Here is a 14209-nt window from a genome sequence, read left to right on the forward strand (position 1 = left end):
AACAATATGAAGCTTCTCCGATCTCACGCATGCGACATTTGCCAGAGAACGACTAGCGACAAGAATAGCCCGTAGACACACTCGAGAACAAACGCCATCGGATATAGTGTAGCACGTGAGGCCAGTTGTAGAGAAAGAAAAAGTGTGTGAACGGCAGCTTTGCTGAATTGCCTCCTTGCTTCGCGGAGATGTATTCCAGATCTCACTCGCTCGTAGCCTTTCCAATCAAGCTTGACATCTCGTTTTCCTCCTTTTCCATGCATGACACGTCCCTAGGAAGTTTTTCCACTGTCCTTATACGAATGCTGAATCCTATGCCAGGCCTGTTTGCCCAACATCATAAGGCTACCAAGTCGCTTGGCATGGCCTTGTCATAGTATTGTTCCTCGCAGAAGACAAAGAAGCGGCCAAGAATCCGTCTAGAGAGCGAGTGACTGCCTGTCTATCTTTCTGTATGTAGTATAATGGATACTTCTGCGGCTCGGGTTGTTAGAAGAGAAGGCCTTCGATCGCTTGTAGATTCACATAAGGGATGCGATTTTGGTGAACTCACAGATGACTTATGTCGTTGCAGTGCCAAAACGGCAGTCCTAATCGCTAGAGTGTCTTAGGTGCCTGCTAGAAACACGTGCAACGCATTCCAAGTGTGATGCTCAAAGTGTCAAACACAAATGTTCACTTTGAGGAAGAATGACTCCTTAGTGTGTCTCAAAAGGCGTACCCCGACTTCTCTTGATTGCGCCTCTTCCTCCATAACCTGCTCTCGTAGAGCGCATGAGTATATTTGCTCTATGTCATTCCTGTCGTCAAACCCAAAGAAAACCCGGGAAGATGCGTCGACGGCGCTAGGAGGCATAGGCCTAATCAGCCTACAAGAGGAGACAGTCATATTGCATATATGTCCCTAGAGCCAACACCCGCAGCAGCAACAACAGGACACTAATGGACGCAGTAGATACGGGCGTACTGTAGAATATAAAAAGGTAAAGCAACCGCCAACATTGCCCATTTGAATACCCCTGCGCACGGACCACTGAAGAATGGCTACATGTACCCTGTATCGTAACAACGCCGACAGGGCAGACTCTGGTTACGATATTACGTGCCGCGTCAAGTACTGCGTACGTACCATTATACATCCTATATTTCAAGCGAAAAACAGGTCTACATATCTAGCAACTCAATAGCCACCGGTAGTATCAGGGGGCGCGACGTCTTGGCACGCTTCCGCAATTCGACAGAATGTCTCCTTGAGCTGAATACATCTACAGCTTGACTTATGATTACTGTACACTTTCAGGCTTTAGCGAACAAGTCTATTAAGATCTAGATACCCCTAGGTCAGACTTTACCTACCTTAGCTAAGCATACGACTTCCAACCCCCTTTTCTGTTTGCTCTAGACAAACTCCCTACTATAATTCGAAGAGACCTGAATTAGCCTACGAGTAATAGTAAGTTCTTTCTCTAACTCTTCCTATTCCGAGCAAACGGCAAAGATACCTCTTTAGATTGTTTGTTAACCTTAGGATAGATATATATACTAACATATCCCCTAGTCCTAATATTATCTACTTACCAACAACAGATACTACTATATACAATATTCAACACTACAGATTATACCTTCTTACTGCCAACGACAAAAACCTATTAGATTTGGCGTATTCTTCAAAATACTCTAGCTTCTACTAGTCTGTAGCTATTTGGCTACGTTAGGTATAAACAACTTATATAAGTAAAGAGAAGCTATAATCAACTATTATCTCTCTCTGCAGTCAAGACTTATGATGGCTTCGTTGCGGTAAGTTTAAATGCAACTCCTACCCGTATTATATTCTAACAAATATCTAGTTTTGGACTTCTAGCGAGCTTTGATCAAGATGGGCCAATAAGAAAGCCTATTTTTTGTGTTCGTCGAGAAGAAGCTACTCACTGCAGTTCGCAGTAATGGGTACTAGACATCTTCTCTTGGTGCTTGCCCTCTTTGCTCTTGTGCGAGAAGTGCTGACGAATATATATATATATAGGTACTATCTAGTCTTCTTGGCTATCTCAGCGACGACAGTCTTCTATCCACACAACAATTCCTCGAATGCAAGTGGCGCGGTCTGTAAAGAAGACTACGGAAGAGATACGGGAAAGATGAACAGCCATCTGTAAGGTGCGCTGTTTCTGTCGCTGCATCTCTGCCGTCCGCACTTCCAACTACTCCTTCGACGCTGGACTCTTCCTTGGAGATTTTCTCGGCTTAGAAGGGCCAGGTTCACCATCATCCATTTCCTCATCCTCTCCAATCTTCGACTTCTCTGATTCCTTCTTCCCCCTCCGGCTCTTGGCCGGCAGAATCTTCCTTCCCGTAGGGCCTCCTTCCTCCTCCTCCTTCTTCTTCTTCTCCTTCTCCTCTGCCGCCTCTCGCGTCCGCTTCCTCCGAGCTTCAGTTCTAGCCGCTAGAGCTGCATGCGCGCCTGGAGCAACTTGCGTGGCCACCGGTCGCTCTCTACGAGGACTTTCCGGCGACTTTGGAGCATCCATAAAAACTTGCAAGTACCTCAGTCCTGGTGGTATGTGAACCGTCATTCCCACGCCCCCTGGGGCATTGGAATTCTCGAACGGATTCTCCGGTCCTAGTTCCCTCTCTGGAGCTGATGTTGCGTTGGTAGAAAGTACTCTGCCTTGCATAGCTTGGATCGCTTCCTCGACATCCGCTCTGTCACTTTCCAAAACTCGAATTATGTCGCCATTTGGAGCGAACATTTCGACATATCTGGCCGTCTCGTTCGGAGCAGCACTGCGCCGAGCTGAGTTTGGCGAGTCTTGACTCTTTTTCTTCGGCGGCGTGGTGTATGACATTTTGGGGGGATTCATTGCTTCGAGATCGCGTTTAGAGTGTCCAACGGGTAGGTAGCGCGGACTTTGTGGAGGTTTTTCTGGTAAAGTGGAATATTCGGGGGAATTGGTGTGCAATTAATGCGTGGCCGCCGCTGTCTGAATCCGGAGAGCATGATGTGTAACAATGGAATCGCTGCATGCGGTCAATTTCGATCTTGGAGTCTGTTGGGGGGATGAAGTCGGACAATGGAGAGAATTAGATAAGCTGAACGAACAAAGAAGATGTTGACGGGAGCGGGAGGCTTCACAAATCTTGAGTGCGTGCGATGCTCGCCTAGGTGAGAGAAAGATGGATGGTAAGGCGGAGATGTACTTTACTGCTGTTGCCTGTCACAGCGCTGAATGAACAGGTACTGTCCTATGTGTATCATCCCTCCGGTATGACAACTGCCTGCCTGCGCTTTCAGACAAGCGAAATCACTGGACGGCTATTCTAGTAACTCTGACCGAACAATAATTCGCAATTAGGCGACAATGTACGGATTTGAGTGTGTAGTAGCCCAGATAGGGGTGAAGCACCAGCTTGATTACCGTTGCTGACTACGAGCTGCGCATAAGGTTGCTAGGGCGACTCAAGCTGCTCAAAGACTATCACCGCAGTTGAAGAGCGGCGACTAAGAGAGGCTAGGAAGAGTAATATAGCTGGCGTGTGCTCTACTACTCTTTTACCTCTTACACTACACACTATACACATACTACCTTTCTCCTAACACTGCCTAATCACTTATCTTCTACTACTAGATTCAACTGTCAAGATAGACTTCATTCTTCAGGAACTGTACTAGACCCGCCAGCAGAAGCGTAGAGCGATTATCGCAAGACAGGAGAGCCTTCTTACTGTAGCCGTACAGTACGGGGACAAAAGCTCACTTCCTAACACTTCTACCTACAAGGGCATTACCGATCGCTAGGGCTAGACGTTCGATTTTTTCTTGAGACTTCTATCTGCTTGATAGTGACTCTGTACGCAACGCAACTCTGCGTTTTTCATGATCTGTTGTCCCGGTAACTTGGTCTAAGGTAGCTAGATAGGAAGAACCTCCTCGCTGGAGGTCGCTTTGACTAGTGCAGAATACTCTATTGTCTTCAAGGAGGCGCGGTCTACGAGTGTTACGTTGCGGTTGAAATTCTGGAGTCTGTTGGTAGTTCTTAGGGGGAAAGCTTGTTCAAGATATCAGGTAGCAGCGCAATTAGAGAAACATGTCCAAGAGTTAAGGAAATCGACGGTATAGGCTTAAAGAGAGAGATCTGACGGTAAAGAGTCTATATCTTCTAGAGTACGTACTTTGCGGTAGGACAATAAGCTAGTCACTAGAAGAGGGGAAAATTCTATACTAGGTAGGATAAAGGAGTATCTAGTATATCGAGTATTCGAACCTACGATCTAAACAAGAAAAGCTAAAGTCTATCTAGGGGCAGACACTCGATATAAAAAGTACTAGGCAAGTCGAGTATTCGAACCCGCGACCTAGGCAATAAAAGAACTATTTCGATATCGAGGATTCGAACCTAGATACGACCTAGATAGCAAAATAAAAAAGATATTTCGATATCGAGGATTCGAACCCTTAACCTTGAGTAGCAAAAACCAATTTTCATTGGGGAACTGCCTCTCGCGATAATCAAGGTGCCTACCTGATCGGTCATTGAGGTCGTTCATTAACGAGGACGAAAGAAACGTGAGACGTACCTTTTCCACACCGACCACCTATTGGTGGTCGGTGAGTAAGCACCCTGGTCGATTGTATATATATTGTAGATGTAGAGGAGAGTCCGTTTAGGGTGGTGGGAGGTGACTTGACCGTCAGCGAGTCGGGTTTCAACATGAACTGACCGTCGGATTTACCGCATGTTACGTCTGTGTGGGCTTTACTTATGGATGCAATAGGGAGGATTTACTGCTACTGCCTGCGCTTGATAGTTCTTCATCTTCTGACGGGTTGAGCGCTGAAGATAGCCGTCCCGTTTACGGTTGCTAGGCGAGATGGAGGTGTCTTAACTTCGAGCAAGACAACTGGTATTGACGCCGGGATAGACACGAAGCGCACGACCACACGCCGGCGACCGTACGATCACTTTCATCTACCGACTCCCCTGTTGAGAGGCTGCTCCTAGTGCGTCCATCTTGAGGAAGACGTCCTTGCGACGCGACGAGGAGACGACGGTTGGGGACACCACATACAATTTTCTGCCACCACCACCCCAGGACCACCCACAAAACACTCGCCTCATCCGTATCTGGAGCTCGAGAGACACTGAATGCGCCAGTTTCCGCAGTCCGCGAACCGTCCAAAGACCCAGCACGGCGCGACCTCAAAGGCCGCTTCACCTCAACGTGAACGGTGACCATCCTTCTACACTCATCTGCTAAGCGCACAACAGACGCATCTACTGATTTTTTGTGGCAGCTAGACTGCGCAGGACGCATGAGCGTTCTTTCGCTCCAACACGCCGATTCCTAGCTATTCGATGGCTCGATCGCGCAGTACCACTCGAACCACTCGACGAGGTTGACTCCAGATCTGACGGTATTTCCGCGACGCAACCTCTACATGGCCTGAGCGCAGGCGGAATTGGCGTCTGGATGATGGACCTGGTGGACGCGATACAAGTCAGCTGTACTTGAAGCTAGATCTGAAAAACGAACGAACACACCATCTCTTCGCTGTAGGCAACAAGCGCAGGAGGGAGAGGGGTGGACGATCCCCCCTTTCAAGGTCCACCACAGCGTCTGAAAGCACGGGCTAGATTCGGCAAGAGATGGCGTGTCTACATCGTCAACCAGCGAAGAGGGACACAAAAACCACAACAGGACTTTGTAGCGGAAATGGATCCTTTGAATAGGTCGCCGCAGTAAACAGTCATCAAAACTCGCCAACCAGGGAGTCTTGAGCCGCAAAATCAGTACAAATCTGTCACTTTGTTAGCAACGGTCAGATGTCAGGACATTCGTTTAAGCTATAGTACACTCAAACTTTCCGACAACCAACCAAGTAGTACGGGACCAGCTGTAGTCAAGCTTTTGAAGCTATATACTTTTACGCAAGAGCTAGCTGGAAAATCTCCTATTTTGGGTCAAGGGGCTTTCATCGTTCACTTGGCGCCGCGACACATTACGCGCGAGGAAATCCAGGGACGTTTTCTTTTAGCACTGGAGCGGTATACATATCAGTTTTCCGTCAGTAAGTGGAACATCAGTAGACAGAAATTTCATGAACGAAAGACATTTCTCAAAATAATACATGGTCTTTTTCCAGCAGTCCGGCTGCTTGATGCATTACATTACCATACCAAACCTGGACAGGAACAGAACGAAAGATAGCTCGTTCCGACAATAATTTCCACAAAGGACATTTCCTCGTCCGTCCCAGTCTCGCGGGTATACTCAAATGGTATTGCCCCATCGACTTCACCATTGAGTTGCTTTCCATGTGTTGAGTACGATGCTGATAAAACTTCAAAATATCACACTGTACTAGTCCACCCAAAAATGCTACGACCTCCTTTTAGCAAACCGTAATTCTACAAATCCATTATCTCCTCTAAATCCAACCCCACAAGCATATATCTCCTACACTCAATCTACTCCCGCACCAACATTATCAACATCTCCCGCCATCCAACTCCCTTGAGAGATTTACCCCCCCCCCCCCCCCTTCCAGGACCCGTCTCAACCCCTCTTACGAGCAAACAAACCACATCTACCTTACCTCCTAACACCATCATCTCTTTGTCTCCCGCCCACCACAATACCAAGCCCACCAACTCCACTCCATCCCAACCCTCCATTCTCACCCCCATCATCATTCCCAGCCTCAATCCACCTCAACCCCAAATCTTCTTCTTCTTCTTCCCCAACAACGGCCAGCTCCCTCAACTCAACTGCCACAGTCGTCCTCCAAAAAAAACAAAATGTCCCTCGAACTCATCCTCTTCGCAATCGCACTCGCGCTACTGCATGTCCATCTCGTCGTTAAGCAAGAGGAACGTAAACGTCAACTTCAACGCAGACGCGGTGGGGAAGGTGGGGAAGAATGAGATTGGATTTTTGCGGTTTTGGTGGAAGGGGTGGATGGATGGATGTGACACAGAGGGAGGCTGTTGGGGATATGACTTTTTTCTTGGAGCTGGGTGCTTATACGCTGTCGTTTATCTCGAGAGGCCGATTTTGGGCGAGATTTGGGAAGGTGGGGATAGTTGGGCTGGGTTGAATTATTGTTGATTTGAGCAGATGCAAGTTAAAAGAAGAAAAAAAGGAATACTAGGGGAGTGGATGTGATGATAAAAGTTTTCATTTTTTCTTTTCCCGAATACAATACCTATATACTCAGTATAGCAGCGAAAGTTGTCATTCAAAAAGGGGTATTGCAATTGCGTCGTCAAAGACATTAAAAAATTTCATTTCTTCGTGGTTTCCTTCTTCGTCGATTCGATTGGGGGTACTTCGCTGCATGCATGCTGTGTAGTATGCTTTTTTCTTTTGTGTTGATTGAATACTACCTACTTTCTTCGTTCGTAGTCTCCCTCCCCCACCCCCTTTGACTCTCTCTTCTTCGCCTGGCGGGACTTCAATCTTCTTGGCCCTCACATCTACAGCATGAGGGCGGCAGCAGCAATGCCAATCACACCGGCAGCGGAGCCAGCAAAGGCAAAGTTGGTCGCCATTGCTCCCGAGTCAGAGTTTGTAGTCGTGACGCTGTTTCCGCTGGAATCGGTCGTGGTGGCAACAGTGTTGCCAGTAGCTTGTGCGACTTTGATGCCATACGAGGTGCTCACGGATGTGATCTGGCTTCCAGCACTGTCCGTGATGGTGAGGGTGGTGGTAGCCGTAGCAGTGGTCGAGGCTGTGCAAGCGGACCAACTTGTCCAAGGAGGAGCTGAGCCCCATGAGTTCTCTGTCCAGCCTGTGGTGTTCACGTTAGCGATGCTGCTGTGATTTGCGAGACGGTGATGACTTACCTGACCAAGTACTTGCTGGACAAGCCTGAGTTCCCCACCACTTCGTCCATGGTCCGTTCGTCCAAGAACCAGTGCTGTCCAGAGGTCCGCGGCCCCAGCCATTACCATGTCCGAAAGGTCCTGCAGCGCCTGGTCCTCCGTGCCAGCCACCCGGTCCACCGCCAAAGCCCCAGCCAGGATTCGTCGTCCACGCACCAGGCCAGTTGCCGGAGAAGCCTCCGCTCTTCCAGACGCCGGCGGCAGAAGTCAAGTCGCTAGGCAGGGGATGGGCAGAAGTGATACTGTCCCACTCTGCGCTGTCGGTCGGCATGGCTGTCAGGGAAGCGGCGCTGGTCCACGATGCAAAATCCGAGTATGCGGAAGTGGGCCATATGCCTCCCATACCTCCATGTGCAGAGGCCCAGGAAGACCACGCAGAAGTGGCTGTGGGGAGGCCGTTTTCACTTGCCCAGCTAGACCATTCTGCAGAGTTGGTCGCTCCAGGCAGGCCAGAGACGCCATTGTCGCTGGTCCATTGCGACCAGTCTCCATATCCCGGTGGTCCTCCCTCTCCTCCTCCTCCGCCGCCGCCGCCGCCGGGGCGCTGAGGCGAGGCGAGGACAACGGGCAAGAGGCCGGCTGCGGTGAGAGTGAAGGTATTGTACTTCATGATTGCTGAGCTGTGAATGAGGAATTTCTGGGGCTGCAAGAATATTTCCAAGGGCAGGAGACCTGATATAAGTGGGAAAAACTTCTACGGCTGACATGCCGTGCATCAGACTTGGGTTACTGTGCTACAACAGCTGTAACATGCCAGCTGCGTCTTTCGGAGAATACGCGTCATGCCGGCAGAGGCACGAACGCGTAGACCTGTCATCCTGGCTGGTGGCCTATAACTGAGGAGGATTGACTAGGCAGTGAGCAGGCTGAGGGGAGACTGCTCCTATAAAAATAGGAGATAATAGTGGGAGGAAAAGGAGGAGCTGAAGTTTGGCCAAGTGAATTGCGCTGTTGCGGGGAGCCGAGAGTGCCAAGGAAGAGGTCGACATTGAAGAATAGGTCGATGATTAAGCTAACACGGACAGCAATGACGGCATAGCATGGGTTGAGTGAATCCAAGTGAATATCATGTGTTGACCAGGATAAAAGATGTGATCTTCACTTGGATATCTTGCTTGTTGTCTTTTCCTCCACGAAGGCAGCAAAATAGTTAGTGGTAATACTATTATTGTATACAGAGACATCCTCAGGCACCCACAACGTCTGCCTTCCGTCCCATCCTTTCTTTCTTTCCCCTTTCTCAGCCTCCTCTTCCTCCTTTGTCCTCCTTGATCCGCCCACAAATCATCACTCATCAAAGCACCATCAGCAGAAAATATGCAGAGACGCGAACTCCTTCTCACCTCAGCCTGCATCCATCATTTCCATGTGTCATGCTCCGCCTCCACGACTCCATTGATGATTAATCCCACGCATGCATGAAATTCCCAGCTTGCATGTCTCCTTCTCTAGGGAGCTGTACACGAGCATGTACTATCAGTAACATCATCCATGGCACAAGCCTTGTTGACCATCTTTGCTTTTAGATCGTGTCGAACGGACATCGAGGATTAAATGTTTGCGGTATGAACTTGACCGACCAGGCATTGCTAGGAGGAGGCATTCAAATATGTTCTGAAAAGTAGAAGAATATTCCCAAGCCCTAATCACTACAGAGTGCCTCGTAGCCCTTCGATCAGCAGCAACTCCAGATGGCAAACCAGTCTGAATCAGTCAGATCCTATGCCCGCCACCCTCAACATTAACCAAATCATCTCGTCACCACGTGTCGTATCAAAGACAGATTCACTTTCTTCCCCAGCATCCGTGAAAGCGTCCGGAGGCGTTTTCACTCTCCTATACAAAACCCTCCCTTCCATCGAATATCATTTGCCTGTCTACCTCACCTTACAACTTCACATCAAATCCCCAACCTACCTCCAAACCAAAGCTTCCCAAGCCAAAAAGACACTCCTGCATCCAACCCACCACTCCCAACAAAGAAACTCCAGACTTCTTCATCTCCGAGAAAAAAAAAGAAGAGAGAAAGAAAAAAGAAAGAAATGGAATACGACCGCGCCTTCGACGGAGGCCCTCCCAGTCGGGGCTTCAACATGCGTACTGGTTGGTCCGGAACCAATCGTGGAGGTTATGGATTTCCCTATCAGACTTCTGCGCAATTTTTTAATTCTTTGAATGGTTTGCAACAACAGCAACAACAACGACGACAGTATCAGCAGCAATTGCAGTATCAACAGCAGTATCAACAACAGTTGCAGCAAAGACAGCAGGAGTATCAACAACAGTTGCAGCAGCAGTATCAGCAACAGTATCAACAACAGTTGCAGCAACAACAGCAAAGACAGCAGCAACAAACCTACGGCTATCCCCAACAATCTTCATCATACGGCTACTATGGAGGCAATAATAATAACAACAGTATTCCAGGATACATGTCCTCATGGGGCAAACCTTCCAATAGAGGATACTCGTATGGGATGTTTTGGTGAAAGGAAAAAAAGGAAAAGAAATTCCTCAGGTACGGTACGGTACACATTGATACCTATTTTTTATCTTTTGTATATACGGAGAAAAAGAAATATCAGCAAGGAGGCGGTCGTGATATATTTCGTGTTGTCTCCATGGATTTATTTCTCTTTTTGCATAAGGTATGTAGGTAGGTAGTCAAGGTACATTCACGAAAGATATAACAAAAAAAGTCAAGTTCCCTCCTCGTAATACGCCCTAGCGCCTGCGCTGAATTGAAAAACCCCCCCCCCCCCCCCCCCCCCCCCCCACGGAGAAGGGTGTTGTTTGCGTCCTTCTCGGTCGTCCAAGATCGAACTCCCGTTTGGACGAAGACAAGGCAGGGCAGGCATGAGGGCCTCTCTCTCTCTCCTGTCCTGTCTCTTAGGTATCCACAATCATCATCACCATCATCATCATCCATTATAATTCTTTTCTCTCATAACATTATCATTCACATCATTAAGCCACCTAGACAACAGACAGCAGCTCTTACACGTCCAAACCCTTAGAGACATCACTCGCCTGACTAGCCGCCGAGCCCTGTCGGCTTCTTCCCACAGGGCTATCCGGATCGTCAAATGGGTCTCCCGTACTTCCGCGCGGGCTGTCGCTATGATGTGTTCCACCACGGTGGAGGATCATGGTGGGACTGCCAATGGACATGCGCGCGGCACGGGCGGAATGAATGGAAGCGTTGTCTGAGTAGACGTCGCTGTTGATACTCGGCGATGTGCCGGGTCGATGTTGCTCGTGCAAGGAGGGGCTGGGCGAGAGAAAGCGCGGAAGCAAGGGCGAGACGGGCGGGATGGGCGCCAGCATGGTGGTGGTGGTGGTGGTGGTGGTGGTGGTGGGATGGTGATGTGGGATTTGGAGTGGGGTCATCTTTTGCGGTCGCAAGTCGGTCAGGCGTCGTGATAGGCGGCGCGAAGAAGGCGCTGCGGTATGGGTCATATCGAAGGGATATGGAGGAGGCTCGTCGTCTTGCAACGAGCTACTCCGAGACGAAGTGTCCAGCCCCGTCATGTAGCTGTTGTTGTAGTGCGATGTGACTTCAAGTCGGATGGGTTGCTGCTGTTGCTGCTGCTGCTGCTGCTGCTGCTGCGAAGAGGCGCTACTTCTCCTGCTGCCGCCCCATTTCTCTCGGAGGCCGAAGATGGCTCCCGATCCTTGGTTGTTGTTGGTTTTATTGTTGCTGCTAATGCCGCTGCTGTCATCTGGGCGAGCATGCTGTGGTCGCGATCCATCTCTCTCTCTTCTGCGGCGGCAGACGAGGACGGCGAGCAGAACGACTAGCGCAGCCACGGCAATCGGTACCACGATTACTGCCACTAGCTGTCCCGTAGACAGTTCTCCACCACCGTTATTGTCATTAGCATTCCCCGAATTCTGTGCAGTTGACAACGATGTCTCGGTAGGACCGGGTAGGGAGGTTTGCTGCTGTCCATACGCCGTTAGGGTCGAACTCGACGTCGGTCTCGTTGTAGTCATCCCCAGGCCCGTAGAGGAGGAGGAGTAGTAGTAGGACGTCGTAAAGCTGTCTGCTGTACTGCTAGCTATCCCAAACACATTGTCCGAGCCCATAGTGGCCGTGAAGAAGGCGCCATTATCGCTGACAGGAGTCGTCGTATAGCTCACCACGCTCACAGTGCGGGTCGCTGTCGTCGACTCGGCCACATCTTGAGTACTCGACAAGATGCGAGACAAAAGTGCACTGAACTGTTCTTCGCTATCCGGACCGTCTCCTCTGTTGGGGTTGGTCACGCCCTGCGGACCGCGCTCGAACTTCCTGGCCATGTCTCAAACGATGGTCAACAATCACCTGGATTGGAGCTTGCAACGGGAAACGCACGTCTCACTGCCGTCTCCGTCATCAGGAGAGCCGACAGGAGGGCGGAAGAGGGTGGAAGAGGGGGAAGAGAGAGCGTGGGACGACGGTGAGGCGGACCTACGAGGCACGAACTCGGAAGCTCCGGAGAGTGGGGAGAGAGTGCATGGCATAGTGAAGTATCCTACTCCTGTCACCCTGTGCAGGCCATGCATGATGATGAGCATGGGCGGGCGAGCTACACGAGCACACTCCGGCTGGGATGATCATTGGCCGCTCGCCTACATGTACACACACTGACACTGCTAACACCTAAGAGCGTTGCAACTTGCTGCCAGGACCAGAACACATGGATCAACAGGTGAGTGAAGAAGAAGAAGAACAAAGACCGCCGTCCCCTTGGGAATTCACCATTGGAGCAATCAATCCGGCCTGCCCCATTATCGGCCTCTGCCCACTCTTCGCCCGCACCAGCAGCCAGCATCCTCTAGATGAACACATTCCTCCGCCCAAATGGCATAGCCATCATGACAGAGAGAGATAGATGTGCGATAGTGCCAGTGGTGTGAAGGCACTCATTCAATCTTATTATCTGATCAGCATGAAGCAACTCCTCACACCTTCACATGCTGCAAGGTACATACCAACTTTGATCGCACTGGACCTGAGATTTGCATCGCATACCTAGCTCAAAAGCTATCATCTGCATCACATGGCGCCTCCGAGATCCAGTTGGCGTTTTCGCCGCCAGATCCATAGAAGCACCAGGCCACATACTTGCACTGATTGGATGTCTCCTGGCACTTCTTGGTGAATTCCTCCGTAGCAGCCTTGAGGTCGTTTTGAAAATCGTAGTTGAAGCACTATTGATGATTCAGTCAGTCAGTCAATCCGTCAAAACACCCTTCTTGCTACTGCTCCATTCTTCGTCTTCATCTGATGATGATGATGGGGAGAAAGAAAAAAAAAGCTGATAGAATTTACTTACAGCACCCACGAGATTCAGCCCTACCCGACCGGATTCGAATACAGCAAAATCGCCATTTGGATACTGCCTGCAGACTGCTTGGGTCAAGGTGTCATCGGGGAAATGGTCCTTGTCAATACATTCACAGAAGGACTCGTCATCCGGGATATTCTGATCGCTCTGACGTCTGTCGAGTTGGTATGCCATTGCTGCAGTCGCCGCAGAGGCGAGGAAGAGAGCTTTGGACAGCAGCATTGTCGTTGTCGTTGTCGTTCTCGTTGTAAGAGGGAGAGAGTAGTTATTTTGAAACTAGGAATGGACGCTGAATGGAAAAAATCGAGACTCGGGTTTTATATCTGCTGATGACCACCTAGGGCATACATAAGATTTGATAATGTGGTGGAATGACTGGAAATTTTTGCCAGCATGGCTATTGCCTATTCGATTCCCTGCGCAGTTTTTTTAATTTGCACCAACAAAGCATACCATAAATAAAGCCGTGTCTAGACTCCCCCTAGAATTCGTGCGACAGTTGTTGGTAAAATCCTATTTCTGGCTTTTTGGCAAAGGCCCTGGGTTGTCAGATTATCCAAAAGGACACACAAGCACGCGATACTACCTAGAAGAGGAAAGGAAAGAGAAGAAGAAAACATGTACTCCTATATCGTCGATGGGATATCTTTGTAATGATACTGAGCACGAGGCTAAGAGGCATATAGGAAGTGAAACTTATAGTGAAAGCTCTTTTTGCAATAGTCAAAAGAAAAGAGTAGAACGTTCTTGTCCCTATCCGGTCAGTCTGTTTAGTTTAGCAAGGTCTTTTTAGGTAGGTACCTAGCGAAATTGGAAGGACTCAATAAAACTTATTAACCTTGTAGCTGTAAGGTATGTCTATATTTCGCTTTTCGCGGCTACGGGCTATCTTCCTCCTTTTCTTATTCTTTTCGAGAATCAATTTTTCTTTTGATATGTTCGTTTCTACTCTTTCTCTCTCTCTCTTTCTCTCTCTTTTCCTTTTCC

At 49.2% G+C, this 14209-nt stretch overlaps 6 protein-coding genes across 6 annotated transcripts; 2 read left to right on the top strand and 4 right to left on the bottom strand.

Moving 5' to 3' along the window:
- Positions 1-2207: 2207 nt before the first annotated feature.
- SEPMUDRAFT_119567 (uncharacterized protein) lies at positions 2208-2852 on the bottom strand (the record flags this gene model as incomplete). Its single annotated transcript, XM_016901526.1, has 1 exon — positions 2208-2852. The coding sequence occupies one exon, from the start codon at positions 2850-2852 to the stop codon at positions 2208-2210; it is 645 nt and encodes a 214-aa protein (XP_016757947.1).
- A 2298-nt stretch (positions 2853-5150) lies between these two features.
- On the top strand, positions 5151-5748 carry SEPMUDRAFT_119568 (uncharacterized protein; the record flags this gene model as incomplete). Its single annotated transcript, XM_016901527.1, has 3 exons — positions 5151-5226; positions 5300-5502; positions 5563-5748. 3 exons carry the CDS (start codon positions 5151-5153, stop codon positions 5746-5748), a joined length of 465 nt encoding a protein of 154 aa, XP_016757948.1.
- Positions 5749-7266: 1518 nt separating this feature from the next.
- SEPMUDRAFT_150948 (uncharacterized protein) lies at positions 7267-8514 on the bottom strand. The gene is made up of 2 exons (XM_016906495.1): positions 7851-8514; positions 7267-7795 (listed from the first exon to the last, which is right to left on the bottom strand). Exons 1-2 carry the CDS (start codon positions 8497-8499, stop codon positions 7482-7484), a joined length of 963 nt encoding a protein of 320 aa, XP_016757949.1. The 5' UTR covers positions 8500-8514; the 3' UTR covers positions 7267-7481.
- A 1417-nt stretch (positions 8515-9931) lies between these two features.
- Positions 9932-10378, top strand: SEPMUDRAFT_119570 (uncharacterized protein; the record flags this gene model as incomplete). Its single annotated transcript, XM_016901528.1, has 1 exon — positions 9932-10378. One exon carries the CDS (start codon positions 9932-9934, stop codon positions 10376-10378), a length of 447 nt encoding a protein of 148 aa, XP_016757950.1.
- Positions 10379-10675: 297 nt separating this feature from the next.
- SEPMUDRAFT_150949 (uncharacterized protein) lies at positions 10676-11245 on the bottom strand. Its single transcript, XM_016906496.1, has one exon. The coding sequence runs from the start codon at positions 11214-11216 to the stop codon at positions 10887-10889; it is 330 nt and encodes a 109-aa protein (XP_016757951.1). The 5' UTR covers positions 11217-11245; the 3' UTR covers positions 10676-10886.
- Positions 11246-12911: 1666 nt separating this feature from the next.
- Positions 12912-13480, bottom strand: SEPMUDRAFT_158080 (uncharacterized protein; the record flags this gene model as incomplete). Its single annotated transcript, XM_016907767.1, has 2 exons — positions 13211-13480; positions 12912-13085 (listed from the first exon to the last, which is right to left on the bottom strand). Exons 1-2 carry the CDS (start codon positions 13442-13444, stop codon positions 12912-12914), a joined length of 408 nt encoding a protein of 135 aa, XP_016757952.1. The 5' UTR covers positions 13445-13480.
- Positions 13481-14209: the final 729 nt, after the last annotated feature.

This window comes from Sphaerulina musiva (assembly GCF_000320565.1).
Source record: "Sphaerulina musiva SO2202 unplaced genomic scaffold SEPMUscaffold_9, whole genome shotgun sequence".
NCBI classification, from domain to species: Eukaryota; Fungi; Ascomycota; class Dothideomycetes; order Mycosphaerellales; family Mycosphaerellaceae; genus Sphaerulina; species Sphaerulina musiva.

Bases quoted from the DNA above. Each gene is read 5' to 3' on its own strand.
- SEPMUDRAFT_150948 (XM_016906495.1), bottom strand. From the start codon at position 8,499: ATGAAGTACAATACCTTCACTCTCACCGCAGCCGGCCTCTTGCCCGTT. The intron at 7,796-7,850 runs GTAAGTCATCAC...TGAACACCACAG, and splicing joins TCCAGCAAGTACTTGGTCAG to GCTGGACAGAGAACTCATGG.
- SEPMUDRAFT_150949 (XM_016906496.1), bottom strand. From the start codon at position 11,216: ATGCTGGCGCCCATCCCGCCCGTCTCGCCCTTGCTTCCGCGCTTTCTC.